Source organism: Cotesia typhae, unplaced genomic scaffold (genome assembly GCF_013202065.1).
Source record: "Cotesia typhae breed Kobodo isofemale line unplaced genomic scaffold, CoteBio_Ctyphae scaffold_152, whole genome shotgun sequence".
Lineage (NCBI taxonomy): Eukaryota > Metazoa > Arthropoda > Insecta > Hymenoptera > Braconidae > Cotesia > Cotesia typhae.
Window position 1 is genome coordinate 5,528,075 of NW_027423776.1, and position 14,118 is coordinate 5,542,192.

General features: G+C 28.4%; 1 protein-coding gene across 8 annotated transcripts in view; it reads left to right on the forward strand.

The window, feature by feature from the left end:
- Positions 1–13,524, forward strand: part of LOC141536157 (GTPase-activating Rap/Ran-GAP domain-like protein 3) — a 31,272-nt gene extending 17,748 nt beyond the window's left edge. For 4 of the 8 annotated variants that reach the window (XM_074256482.1, XM_074256479.1, XM_074256483.1 and 1 more), the window contains exons 2-16: positions 3,982–4,330; positions 6,465–6,531; positions 6,609–6,692; positions 7,391–7,472; positions 7,646–7,767; positions 7,875–7,939; positions 8,042–8,108; positions 8,216–8,318; positions 8,447–8,545; positions 8,723–8,935; positions 9,123–9,397; positions 9,875–10,160; positions 11,018–11,391; positions 11,792–12,464; positions 12,760–13,524. In XM_074256482.1, the coding sequence (XP_074112583.1) occupies positions 3,984–4,330; positions 6,465–6,531; positions 6,609–6,692; positions 7,391–7,472; positions 7,646–7,767; positions 7,875–7,939; positions 8,042–8,108; positions 8,216–8,318; positions 8,447–8,545; positions 8,723–8,935; positions 9,123–9,397; positions 9,875–10,160; positions 11,018–11,391; positions 11,792–12,464; positions 12,760–13,007 (3,105 nt within the window). In that variant the 5' untranslated portion in view covers positions 3,982–3,983 and the 3' untranslated portion in view covers positions 13,008–13,524. Of the gene's footprint in view, positions 1–1,044; positions 1,462–3,781; positions 4,331–6,464; positions 6,532–6,608; positions 6,693–7,390; positions 7,473–7,645; positions 7,768–7,874; positions 7,940–8,041; positions 8,109–8,215; positions 8,319–8,446; positions 8,546–8,722; positions 8,936–9,122; positions 9,398–9,874; positions 10,161–11,017; positions 11,392–11,791; positions 12,465–12,759 lie in introns of those variants that run through there. The other 4 variants (XM_074256484.1, XM_074256478.1, XM_074256481.1 and 1 more) reach the window with 4 other exon arrangements.
- Positions 13,525–14,118: the final 594 nt, after the last annotated feature.

Here is a 14,118-nt window from a genome sequence, read left to right on the forward strand (position 1 = left end):
ATTTTGATAAGCGGTTGAATCAACTAATTCGCTATTAGATAATTGGATTATTGAATAATCATTCTTATGACTAATATTCAAGGACTATGTCGAGTTAGATTTGAATATAATTGTTTTCGAGGGAAAAACGGTCATTTTTAATTTCAGAAGTCATAATTTATAAAATTTAATTTTGAAGAATATGAATAATGAAGTGGATCAAGTCAAGTTTAAAAAAATTGTATAATCAGCTAATTACGTAGATCAACATTTCGTATGTAAAAAAATTTATCATCAAATTTATTTGAAATTTTTATTTCAAATTATTCTTATTGAAAATTTATATAAATGGAAAAATTTGCTATTAAAAATGGATTGGTTTTAAAAAAAGAGTGTTTTTTTACTGAACTAAATTATGAGATTAAAAAGCATAGAAACAAAAAAAAACTGTGTCATAGAAAAAGGACCAGCAAAATCTTTTTGACACCTTTCAAGTCTATCCCTTGGTATTATTTATTTTTTATGTGATAGCCTTGAAGCTTATGCTCCATCAAGGCCATTTTTTTTTAGCACAAAGTTTTTTTTATTATATCAATTAAATTTTAGTATATTCACTTTGCACGATTCTGTCTATAAAGTTCGATATAAATCAAAGTCATCAAAGTAAATTTGTAGAAAATTAAAGTTTGCTCGCAAAATATTGAAATTACCAAAGTTTGGAGTTTAGTCAATAATAAATTAAATAAAATACTTTTTGTTCGAAAAAAATATTTCTAATTTTCAATAGATAAATAATTTAAATCCATAAAATATATGAATAAAAATTTTTAAGGTAAAACTAGAACAGATTCGAATGAAATCTAAAAATCTTCATAAACAAAGAGTTCAAATATTGAATAGAGTAAAAATTAACAAAAAAGATAAGAGTGAATAGAGGTAAGATTATGATAATGAGGATGATAAAAAAATGTGAAAGAGATATGAGATATATTGTATAGGGAAGTAAATTATCAGCAGTTGTGAGATAGATAAAAGCCCATAGTAGCCCGACTACTGTCTAGGCAGCTTAAGTTTTACGATAATCCCAGAATTACACCAGACTAGAGACTAGTAGATAGACAGTAGTAGTGAAGTACAGTAGTTCTGTATGTATGTATGTATTATATAACACAATTGTAGTCCCTAAACTACACTAGTAAAGTGCCAGCTCGGTCTACGGTCTGCGTCGCAGAGATTAACCCTTTCAAAGGGAATTAACGTTAGAGTTTGAGTGTTTTCTAGTGAAATTAAAAAACAGAGAATTTTATCTCGATCCGAGCTGAAAAGTCGCGATTTTAATATTAAATATTCAACAACGAAAACAACAACAACAAAACACTGACACGGGATTATTGAATCTACGAGGACGAGAGTCTTGACCTCAGATTTTTATCAACTTTAGTGAATCATTCATTCATTTTTTTTTAACTTCCGACGATAAAGGTTTGATCGATAAATTGTAAGAGCTTTGTTTTAACGCGCATTAGTTTTTAATGATTATCAAAATTAAAGGTTATTGATTAATCCACTCGAGGAGTTTGAAAAACTTAGGCCGCTGGATAAAAATAAATGAGGATATCGGAAGTACAATCAGGCTTCACTTCTGGTCTAAATCAATTTTTATATTTTATTTTTCTCCTTTTTTCTAAAATTTATTACTTTCTGTCGTTTCGCGAGATTTGAATCAAATATAGACGTAAGGACAAATTAAATAACTGAAAATAGATTATTCAATCAAAATAATGCGGAGAAGTATTTTTCTTGAATTTATATTTCTGTTCCGGACTCACAATGGCTATAATTCTTTACCGTTAAGTATATAAATAAGATTAAAAGCCACACGCTAATGTCAGATTTCTTTATGATTAATTCATAATTTATAATATTTATTTTTTAACTCGTTTACTTTTCATTGTAAAATCACAATAAAATCAAGTAACCTACTTTTGCAGAAAATTTAATTTAAAAATCATTGAAAATATTTTAAAATCTAAGTACTGTTCAATTTTTTTAATTTATTCATTTTAAATATTTCATAAACGCTTCAAAACTTTTTTGAATAAATCTAATTTTTAATAATTGTCTTAATTTAATACCAATACTCAAATTGCTCAGATTCAATAAAACTGTCAGTTATAATAAAATAGTATTTAAATAAAAAGATTATTTTGAAACATATTATAGACCAGATAATTCCAATAGCAATAAAATAAAGTCTGCATATACTTTTATATTCAATAAATGAATAACTTGCTTTTAAAATCGATAAACTGTTAAGAAGTACATCTTTAATACTTTACGTAAATAATAAAATAAAATGAATTACTTTCATTTGATATAAAACTTCTTGATTCAAGAAAAATCTTTTTAAAGTTCTACTATTTCTTAGAAATAATTCAAAAAATTCATTTGCGACTCTAGAAGAAAAAAAAATTGATGACGAAAAGCAAAAATTCGCTATTCAAAAATTTTATTAATTCAACGAAGTAGTTTATAATAATAATAATAGAACAAACAAAAGAACTTACATTTCATTAAAAATAAACCTCTAATATATTTTAGAATGATTATGGATGAAAAAAAATTTTTTTCACTATTTTTAATGAAAAAACTTAAACAAAAACAAAAATATTGTTAATTTGAGAAAATTATATTTTTCAAAAAAGATTTTAGTTTCAAAAAAAAATTTTTTTTTTGTGTAAAATGTTCCACCAGGATTAATAAAAATTGATTGAAATTTAATTCTGACATAACTTATTTTCATAATTATAATCAAGAAGAATGAAAACAGCGCGATAAATTGAGCGAACAACAGCTATTAGCATGAGGTCCTACTAGTAATGATGTTCGATTGATCTTTACAAGATAATTGATCCCGTGAGGTCAACACCGCAGCTGTATAAGCATACAGTCGACCGCGATTATGCTCGTGCCGATGATAATGGTGATCAGCCAATATAATTTAATGCGAAGACATATCCGATCTATATGTATGTTCTCAAACTGGCTATTTGCACACATAATGGCTAAATGCATATTCTATCCCAAATTATATTATATATTATATACCATATATTGTGTATTGAATATGTGTCTATATAGTTATAGAAGTAACTATCAGTGATTTAGTAGAGCGAAACAGAGCGGAAGAGAAATAAATGAGTGCCGGCATGAGGATAGTCACGTCGATTTGTGTACACCCAATTTTGAGTCACAGTTGGGTCTGTTCTATTCAGTTTTACTCAATCGAAAGCACTACAATCTATTACCCGATATCAAATATCAAGGACAAAAGATAGCCGTTTCTACATGTGCGAGTCCCTTCCATAAAATAGCGTTAATAAAGAATACCGTAGTTTACACCAAGCTTAATTCATGCGAGTGGATTGTACTGTACGAAAATTAAAAAAAAAAATATTCAAAGATAAATCACCCTTGACGTGAACTCAAACAATTAACAAAAACGCAATATGCGACCTAAATATGTTTCCGTTCTATACAATCTGACAATTTATTTCAAAGCCATTAAATATTGAATATTATTCGAATATTTATTGTTGACATTTTTTTATCTTTTAATAATATTTTTGGAGATTATTCTTTTGCTGATAAAATTTATCTATTACTATAGATTTTTTAATGTAATTGTAGGAATTCAGGTATCACTGAATGAAACATTATTGATAAATGTTTCATATTTAAATGAATAAAAATAAATTTGAGATTTAAAATCCGTCAATTTTTTTTTTTGTAAGATAAAATATTACCAAAAATATTTTTTTGATTTTTCTCACGATACAAAGATGACTAATTAAATCTTTGAATTCGTTTTTCTCCGAGGCACGTTATCAATTTTCGTAATTAATTTACGGGAGATGATATAATATTAATAACAATGAATTATCAGCAAAAGATTTATCATAAAAAAATGAGAAAGTGAAAAACGATTGTTTGTTTGAAAAGTGATGCTGAGTTTAGACATGAAGTTAGTAACGCGATTACGAGGTTTGTCATTAACATCAAACTCATCTGGAAGCAATAACACAAGTTCAACGCCACCGTCTCCAGCCCCGACAATATTATCCAGCCAAGTACAAGTTGGAAGCACAACATCGTCATCAGTATCGTCATTAAATGAGCGGCGTAGAAGCCGTGAAAGTGGAAACAATGTCAGTCCATGTACCAGCGACCGTGAGAGTGACGAAGATATTACTTCCCCGAGAATCGTTCGCGATCGATCTAGATCGGTTTGCATGCCGGTCTTGACTTCATCACAACTAAGACACCTTCATCGACGAGCCAGTCATCATGTGTAGGTTCTTTATTGTTATAAAGTTCGAAAGGTGTAAATGGTGTAATGGAATAGAAATAGAAATACGAATACAAATAAAAGGTGAAAAAATAGCAGGTTCATTGAAATTACTTCTATTGTCCAGATTCTATACATTATTATTCAGTCTCTTGAATGCACACTACACTATTTGATGCTTCTTGCTCTCTGCATTTGTGTAAATATATATATGTGAATATGTAGATGTAGTATAGAGGATATTTAATAATACGGGCTTTTCAAATCCAGGATTATTCTTGGTTATTATATTATCGTTAAATGGGATGAATGAAAATCAATTTGTCCATCATTTTAAACTTTGAATCAATGTATTGCAATTACGTTTGAGCAATTAAACCATTTTGTAATACAGTAAATAGAACTGTTATTATTTGTTATTACATAATTTTTTGTGATTTGATTAGAGACAAGAAATAAAAACTCGAAATTCTTTTAAAAAATTGAAAAATTTTTGATAAAAAATTCTATTAATTAAGATAATTTTTTTTTAATACTTTAAATATTATTATTACGCACAAGTAAATATTTGACATCAAATTTAGTCTAAGAAGAAAAAAAACTATTTTAATTAAACAAAAAAATTCATGAAAATAAAAGAGACATCAACTTTATTTACATTGAATATGGAAATATTATTTTTCTATTAAAAATAATTTAAAAGAATCAATCTAATTTTTATTTTTCAACAATTATTTGATTTAAAAAATTTTCGAGGTTTATTTAACCTCTCGAAAATAAATGACAATTTTTCTAACCAGAGACCAGAGGTTGTAACATAAAAATCAATACTCTAAATTATGCTAAAGTTCATTTGCTTTTTCACGACTGTGTGTCATGTACCACAGAAGAATATGACCTCAATAGAGTTCTCATTAACCTAAATAAGTTGTTAAGAGATGTAAAAAAAATAGTAGTAATAAATAAGAGTTACAAAAACCAGGGATTGAAAATGATAAATTAATAACCGTGGAGAAATGTACAATGTGGACAGTAACATTCAAAGGCTATTTTAATTGAATATGACAGTCCGAGACCTGGCAATAAATTGTAAATAAATTTACAATAAATTGTAAATGTACTGTCATATTTATCGGAGCATAAAAATAATAATAACAATAATAATTGTTGTTATTATAATTGTTATAAATGATAATTATTAATGAAGAACAGCTGAGTAATTTTTAATTATTTATTATTATCACGGATAAAATTAATTAAGCGCTTGATAATGGAATTTCGTAATTTTATAATTAAATATCTTGGAAAGGATTTAATCGATCCTTAATAGAATTGGGGTCAATGATCTTCGAATTATTTAAAACGTTTTCTGATTACGAATGAGAACGTTCGTATTGTTTTATCAAAAGTACTTAAACATCTTTTTTTACTCACAGTCATGAATTTAAACTCAAAAGTTATTAAAAGTTGGTGTAAAAATAATTACTAACATCATAAAAAAGCATTGTACTTTTATTTAACAAATTATCTTATTAAAGACAGAAAAATATTTTCTTGCTAAAAAAGTTTCTACTCTCAACTGGTGTTCATTAAAATAAATCAATAATTTTATAGCTGTCTAAAATTAGAGTCAACTTAGTAAAGTTGAAATAACTTTTACGGTCAGACAAATAAAATTTTTTCCTTTCTTTTAATTGGATTAGAAATAAAAAAAATTTGCATAAGTTGTACTTATGATATTAATTTTTTTTACTGCAACACAAACAACTTCTTAAAACAATTCAGATAAAAAGTAATATTTCTGAGAAGAAAATTGAAAAAGTTCATTATTATTACTATTGCTACTGCTACGAGTATGACCTAACCCGAAATGACATAACTCAAACTAAAACTGAAACTGAAACTTAAAGAAACTAACAATAAAATGTAAAGTTTCACCCGTTTCACCTCAATAAACGCGAAGATATTGACCCCGAGTATCCCAGATATTTGGCAGAGCTACTCGGGATAACTTTTACACAGATTTTTGTGACCTATTTATTTGTGAGCTAGGCACTGATAAGGAATATACAATATTTGATAAGATGCTCGGATATACCGGCGATTAAGCAACTAATAGTTATCATTTTTTTTACAGATCCTCGACAGACACAACATCAAGACGCGGTGTCTTGTCAAGAAGATGTTACGGAAGCGTGGAAATGGTGATTTTCTGTTTTTAATTTTATAAAAAATGTTATAATAGGATTTAAAAGTTAAGATTTAATATCCTTTTCAACAGCTGCCGCAAATCGAACAAGACGGCATAGAGAATGGACGAAGATTTCGCGTGGAGAATGGCGACTCGCCTGGCGAAAAAGAAGAGGTATGAATTTTAATATTGTTATATTTTTTTTTGTTTTTAATATAAATCGATACAAATTATTTATTGCGATTATGACTCAAGATGTTTAGAATTTTTGGTTAAGTGAATTTTCTGTTTTTTGAAAGGTAAAAGATATGCAAAATTGATGGAAAAAAAATTCAAATTATTTCAAGTGATGAAAATATAGTATGATCAACATCTTTAGAGATATCAGGGATATTTTTTACATTTTCTTTATGAAAATGTCAAATTTATTGACATTTATGATTTTTGCAGATCAATTCACGCCCTGTTACATACCCACACATGTATAAAAAAAAAAAGTACTTTTTATAAAAAGTATCAGTAAATTCGTAACGAAAATTTTGAATTGATTTTCTAAATTTAAAATTGAGATTTTGGATAAAGTATTTAATGAAATATAAAAAAAAAAATTATGAGGTCTGGTGGAAATTGAATTTTCTGTAATAAGCTGATTAGCAATCAAATAAACGCTCCACCAATTTGAAGTATAAATTCTAAAACGTTGAATTTCGAAAGGTCTTTTCCATCGTGAACATTTATACACGTAATAAATTGAACGAATAAATAAAAACGTAAAATTTAGATTAGCTACTAAAATCGATAACAGGAAAAGTAAATATTAAAATATAAAATGCAAATCACCGCTGAAAGTTTGTATTGAAATGTTCCATCAGATGTTCGGGTCACCCAGCACTCCAGTGCTCGAGAATCCGGAAAACCAGACACGTTGGTACTTCAAATATTTCCTTGGCAAACGTGAGTATTGAGTTTTAAATAATTTAACGCTAACAAACTTTTGCTAAAACTTTATAATTTTATACATCTGTAAATTATGTTTTACTCATTTTGTTACTCGTCTTCTTGGTCTTGGTTTTGATTTTAAAACTTTATCCGATGGCGGATTGTCGACGGCAATGTTAACGATAAAGTTCATCAGAATTACGTAGCATCAGACCACGAGAGAAATCCACTCTTTTTGTCAGTCGTCCAGAATGACGGTGGTGATCAATGTGTGCCACAATATATTAGAGTCATCCTCTGGAGACGAACTGTGAGTTCTCATAATATTAACTTGTTTATTATTATTATTATTATTAATTTTAATTAATTAAAAACAAGTAATTATTAAACCATTGGCTTCATTTAATTTCCCAACAGGGAACGCAAAAAATTGCATTGCCATGTTCGTCCAACAAATCGATGACTGCTAAACAAATTTTAAGGTAAAAAGAAAAAACCAATTTTTTTAAACAAAATATAGAATTTTTTACCAAAAAAAAAATTTAAGCAAAAAATATTGACATGATTATTTTCTGTCTTTGCAGCAATTTTTTTGGAATAGAAAAATTTGATAAAGCGCCACGCGAGATCTTCGCTCCAGAGATTCAAAAAGTAAGTATACATCTGTGTATATATAGTCCTTGGAGAACATTTTATGTATGACATTCTCTACCCGGCATAAAGTATCCATAATATATTAAAATTCACTGATTCAACAGGATCTTTTGTCACTGGAGGAGCAAGAGGGCTCAGTAAATTTTAAATTTGGTGTTATATACGCCCGGGAGGGCCAGACGACCGACGACGAGATGCTTTCTAATGGTAAGAGTACAGACCTCAAGAGTAATATAAAAAAAATGAGAATTTCTTTACAATGTAGTAAAAACTTTGGATAAAAAAGGGACTAATCGATCGATTTTTATGTTTTTTATTATCTCTATCCTCAACAGAGAAGGCAAGTCCTGGGTTCGAGAGGTTCTTAGAGATTCTCGGCGAACGAATTCGCCTCAAGGGTTGGGACAAGTACAGAGGTGGTCTGGATGTCAAAGGTGGGCGTTAAATTTAAACTGAAATGAATTTTTTCTGATGTATTTTATTCATCGTCAAATACTTAGACCTTAAAAGCTGAGATTAAGTGTACTTGATACTCGTAGTCAGAGGCAAAACGACGAAAGAAATTTTTTTAAATAAAAATAATAATAACTCAATTTTATTTAATTTGCCAGGTGATATGACGGGAAAAGAGAGTATTTACACTGTCTACGCAGGTCATGAAGTTATGTATCACGTTAGCACAATATTGCCTCACTCTAAAGACAATCCTCAGCAATTAGAGCGCAAAAGACACATCGGAAATGACATTGTAAACATTATTTACACCGACGATCCCACTCTACTAGAGACTTTTAATCCCAATTGCATAAAAAGTCAATTTACACGTGAGTACACTCAGAATATTTATTAAAAATTAAAAAAACAAATCCGACGTTACTTTTAATAATAAAATAAATGTTCAAATTAGTATTTCAGACTACGGATTTAGACGCGATAGAATAATATATTTGATAGCACTCTTCTAAAAAAAAAAAGTCCTATTTATTTGATTATTTATCTCTTCTTTTCCAGATGTATTTGCAGTAGTGGCAAGTGTAGAGCAAGGTTGGCAAATAGCCATCTACTGTGACGAGAACGTGCCGCTGTTTGGGCCAAGTTTGCCGTGTCCTCCACTTTTCGAGGACCAGTACGCCTTTCGGGAATTTCTTCTCGTAAAGCTGATTAACGGGGAAAAGGCTACATTTGATACACCGATATTTTCACAGAAACGCGAGCGTACACTGGACTCATTACTTAGAGATTTGTACCAGGAGCACACCCAAGACAGTAAAGGGAACGTAAGTTCCGTACGTAAGATAAAACATTGTATTTTAACCCCTTGGTATATTAACTTTAACCTTAAAAAATTAATTATAAACTTTATTCTTACTCTGATAATTAAGCAAAGTATTTAAACGCGATAAATAACCTGACCTAATTTTTAAAAAACACAGAGTATATTTATCATAATTATAATCATAAATATTTAAAAAAAACTATAAATATATATTTTTTATATATGTATACAAAGTGTCCAGATGCTTGATAAGTCTTATCTAATGATTAAATATAAAACGTCTGGTTTTACACTATTTTATTCTATTCTCTGTACTTCAATAAATTTACTCGGTATATTTTTATCATTAGTATTGATGTTATTACTATTATGATTATTACTTTTTTTTTTTATTTTATTTTATTTTTCTTTTTATTTTTATTATTGTTATTGATTAAGTAAAGTAGTTTCTGTATAATGAAAAGGTACCACCTACTGATGCTTTTAGAGTATGTTGAATCGACGCGCACTGTCGGATGTGGTTGAAACAGCAGGACGCAGAAGGGAGGAGACTCGATCTGTGGAAATGGTTAGAATTGGACAGGATCTAAAACTCGATGCAATCGTTCGAGGACTTGCACCAACATCTCTAGCAACTGTCGGACCACTTAAACCAAGACCCTGGGAGCCTCGTTGTATATATCCCGACTTTCATCATGAGTTGGTTTGCGGTGACATTTGGTCAGATAACAAATTAATTTTAGCCTCTGAAAATGGAACATTCCTTGTAGAAGGTTGGTGTTTTATTTATTTTTAACTAAAATTATCGCATTTGTTTTTTATTTAATATTCGGTAGATGAAAAATTAAAGCTGTCGGTTTTTAATTTGAGAGTTCTGGTGTTAATTTAATTCGCGTGAAATTAGTAATTTTTTTTTTTTTAATTAATAAATTTTTTATAATTTCAAATTTTTTTTACTGTTTTCTAAATGGATTAAATCAACAGGAATAATATTTTAAAAATATATCATTCATAAATTCAAAGCTTTCAATTGATTTTTACAGATTTAAGTAAATTCTTTTATAATATGAATTTAATATAAACTTTCTTTTGTAGGAATTAAAGCTTTAATCGGGTTTGAAAAATAAATTTTACAATTTCACAATAATTCATCGCGTATATTAAATAAATATATTTAATAGAAGAAACGAATGACTGAAAATTAAAATGTATTATGTTTCTAAAATAAAAATAGTGTATATTTAATCACGATATTAATAAATGAATAAATAAATAACTAAGGAGATTATCAATTATTGAAGCAGTGAATTAAAATGGTTGATTAATTAAAAGCTTCAATCACTTATTCATAATCCGTGTAAATAGGTAGTAAGATAATTATTTATAATGTCGATTAATCCTTAGTTTAGTAGAGAGTAAGAGCGCTTATAAATAAAAATAGTTAAGAATTATTATTATAAACATATATAAAAAAAAAAAAGAAAAAAAAAGTTGATTGAGAGCAAGAGCTTGAGGAAGAATTTTAAAATTAGTGTTACAAAGTGAAGCTAAAAATAAAAATGTTTGATCGTTTAACGGTGGATGTTTTTATTTCATTCGTTTTTAATTATTTTTTCTGGTCATTTTTCAGATAGGCTGCCCGATAGACTACTTTTCGATAAATCTGTCCAGATTAAACAATTAAATGTTGTGGAACAACATGGCATATTGTTGTTCCGTACTGGCGACAAAGGTAAAGAAAGCAACGTATATGTATATCGATTGAGCGAGCTTAATGGAGAAAGCAATACAACCTCTATCAATTACAATTCATTTGAAGAGGATGATGATATTGCCGGCAGCTTTTCGTCTAATTTCACGATGACTACCAACTCTAATCCTAGTACTTCGAACCGTCCGACAATCATACGAACGCGGTCACATATTAAAGAGAGGAAATTAGAAAGGACTCGTGGTTGTCAACTTTACAGTATTACTAGACCCGGTGGCTCTCATTTGAAAATGGTAATTATGTTATTATTTATTATCCAAATCAATTCAAGAATTTTTTATATTAGTATAGTTTTACGATCCACATATTTCGCACATTTTTGTTTTTATTAAAGTTTATCAAGAAAAGAATAATTGAAAAAAAAATTTGTTTTTTAATATGTTAAAAAATTGACATTAAATGTGTGAGAGTAAATTAATCAATTACTAAAATTTTAATTTAATTATTTTTTATCTAAAAATTATTTAATGTTTAACGATTAAATTTATCCTATTCAAAGTTAAATTTTGTTGATTAGAATAGTTTAAATATAATAATAATTAAAAATAAAATATTAGACATTGTTTTTTCCAAAATAATTGAATATAAATAAGAAGTTAAATTAAATTTTAAAATGAAAAAAAATTTTTTCAGTGCATAGCAGTGGGCAGAAAATTAACCCTGCTCCAATGGAAGCACAACGCAGCCTGGACAACATGGTGCTCTTCAACAGACACCGACACGGTTGAGGGCTTTCGTTTCATAAAGGAATATAATGCCTCAGAGCCACCGTCAGTGGTAACAATTATTGAAAGTACTACATCAGTCAACGAGTGGTTGCTCTGTTGTGGGCTGCGGCATCATTTTGAATTAATATCTGTTGACGGAGCTACTAAATCTCTGCACATGGAGGCATCAATGAAACCGCACATCGTCGCAGCACTGGATTTGTGCGAAGACGAAGAACCGGAGTTGTTATTGTGTTACAATAATACATGTCATTTTCAAAAATTATCCGAAGACACTGCTGCGTCGACGGAGTTTGATTTTAATTGGAATTCTGTACCAATTACTGTCGCGTGTGCCTTCCCTTATGTTATTGCATTTACAACAGATACTATGGAAATTCGTTTAATCATTAATGGTAATCTTGTTCATACAATAAATATGCCAAATCTAACACTCATAACGTCTAAGCACGACACCTATTTTGCGACAACTGCACCGGAGTTTATGGCGTCTAAATGCGAGAGGATACGTGTTGATACCAAGACTGATAAAGATGACAGAAGTCACAGTCCACCCTCTGCACAAAATAGTATATCTAGTAAGTTTTTTAGTTATTTTTTTTTTTTTTTAATTATCTCATTTTAAACGGCCAAAAATTATTTTCTCTTATAATTTTTCTAATTTTAATTTGAATTTGAAAAAAAAAAATATTGGCTTATTTTTTATGAATTTTGTTAAAAAAATTTAACATTTCAGTAAAATTAATCGAGTACTAAAATACTATCTAAAGTAGTAATTTAATCATCGGTCTAATAATTTTTGCCTAAAAAACTACATAAATTCAAAAATAGAATAAAAATTGACTCATTACAACAACAAAATAATTTTTTCAGATTCGCACGGTGATTCAAAGCCACTAAGAATCTATCAAATACCTCTACACACCCTGTCTAGAACAACAGCATCAAATTGTAATAATAGACGCTGTCCAAGTCCAATTGAACCGGAAATACTGAACGCACAACCAACAAATGACTTAAATTTTCTAACTGTTGAACCGCACAGACTGCTAAGTCGGTCATGTAGTAGCAGTCCTACGCCAAACTTGGCGGTATCATCTGCTAGTACGCCCAGTAAATAAGTCTAATAAAATTAATCATAAGAATTATACATAAAATAATTGTAAGAAGCAACAATTGTGTATTATTGTAACTGATAATACTTTTGAGTATTTAATTAATTTGTCAATGGAATTATGTAATGGAATTTTGGTTCATGGAAACATTCTCGCTGTCAAGTACACGGGGATGCTGGTGAATATAATTAATTAATAGATTGAATTGATTGCATAGGTAATGAGGATGAATGAATATTGTAAGACGGTGCGGTGCGCTGTTCTCGTCTTCCTGGAGTGAAGTTACGACATTAAATATTATAATATATGAATAAATATATAAATAATAATGATGATAATTGTCATTACTATGATGATAACATAATTTATAGAAAACGTCTAGATTCTTGACCGAGAAATATCGTGTATTTAAGAAAATTGTCACACGATTTCTCATACTCGTTGTAAAAATAATAAATAAATGAAAATGAAATATGTTTGCGACAAATAACTTATTGAATAAATAACTAATCATGTTCTAAAATTGTGTAATTATTTATACCTATTTTTTTTTTATAATTTGGTTAATAAAATTATCTGACTCACCAATGAAGATCATCATGTCATTTAGACTCTGGATACTTGATGCAGATTCTTGAATTATTTTCTAACATACAAAAAAATTGAATTAATTAGTTGAAAAAAAAATAGTATAAAAAAAAATACTTACTTAAAACACTGAGAAATTAGATTATTATCAATTCTGATATAAATCATGCCACAATTAAATTATTTTTTTATTTTAAACACTTAAAACTTGCACTTGAATAAATTTTTACCCGTGAAATTTATAAATTGACTTTTAACGTAAATAATAAAATACTTTTATTAGAAAAAAAACACAAACAGACACTTATAAATACCGACACTTTGTTATGCTTGGCGTAAAACAACAGGAACACGATCAAAAAGCTTTCAAATCATATTGAACTATAACGATTCAAACACTGGTAGTTAAAATAGAGACTTTATAAAATAAATTACTATTGCTTAGTATCAATAAATTAGTATATAATTATTTAGCAGTTCGAAAAATTATTTTTCAAACACAAAATATTGAATAATTGGAGTAATTATT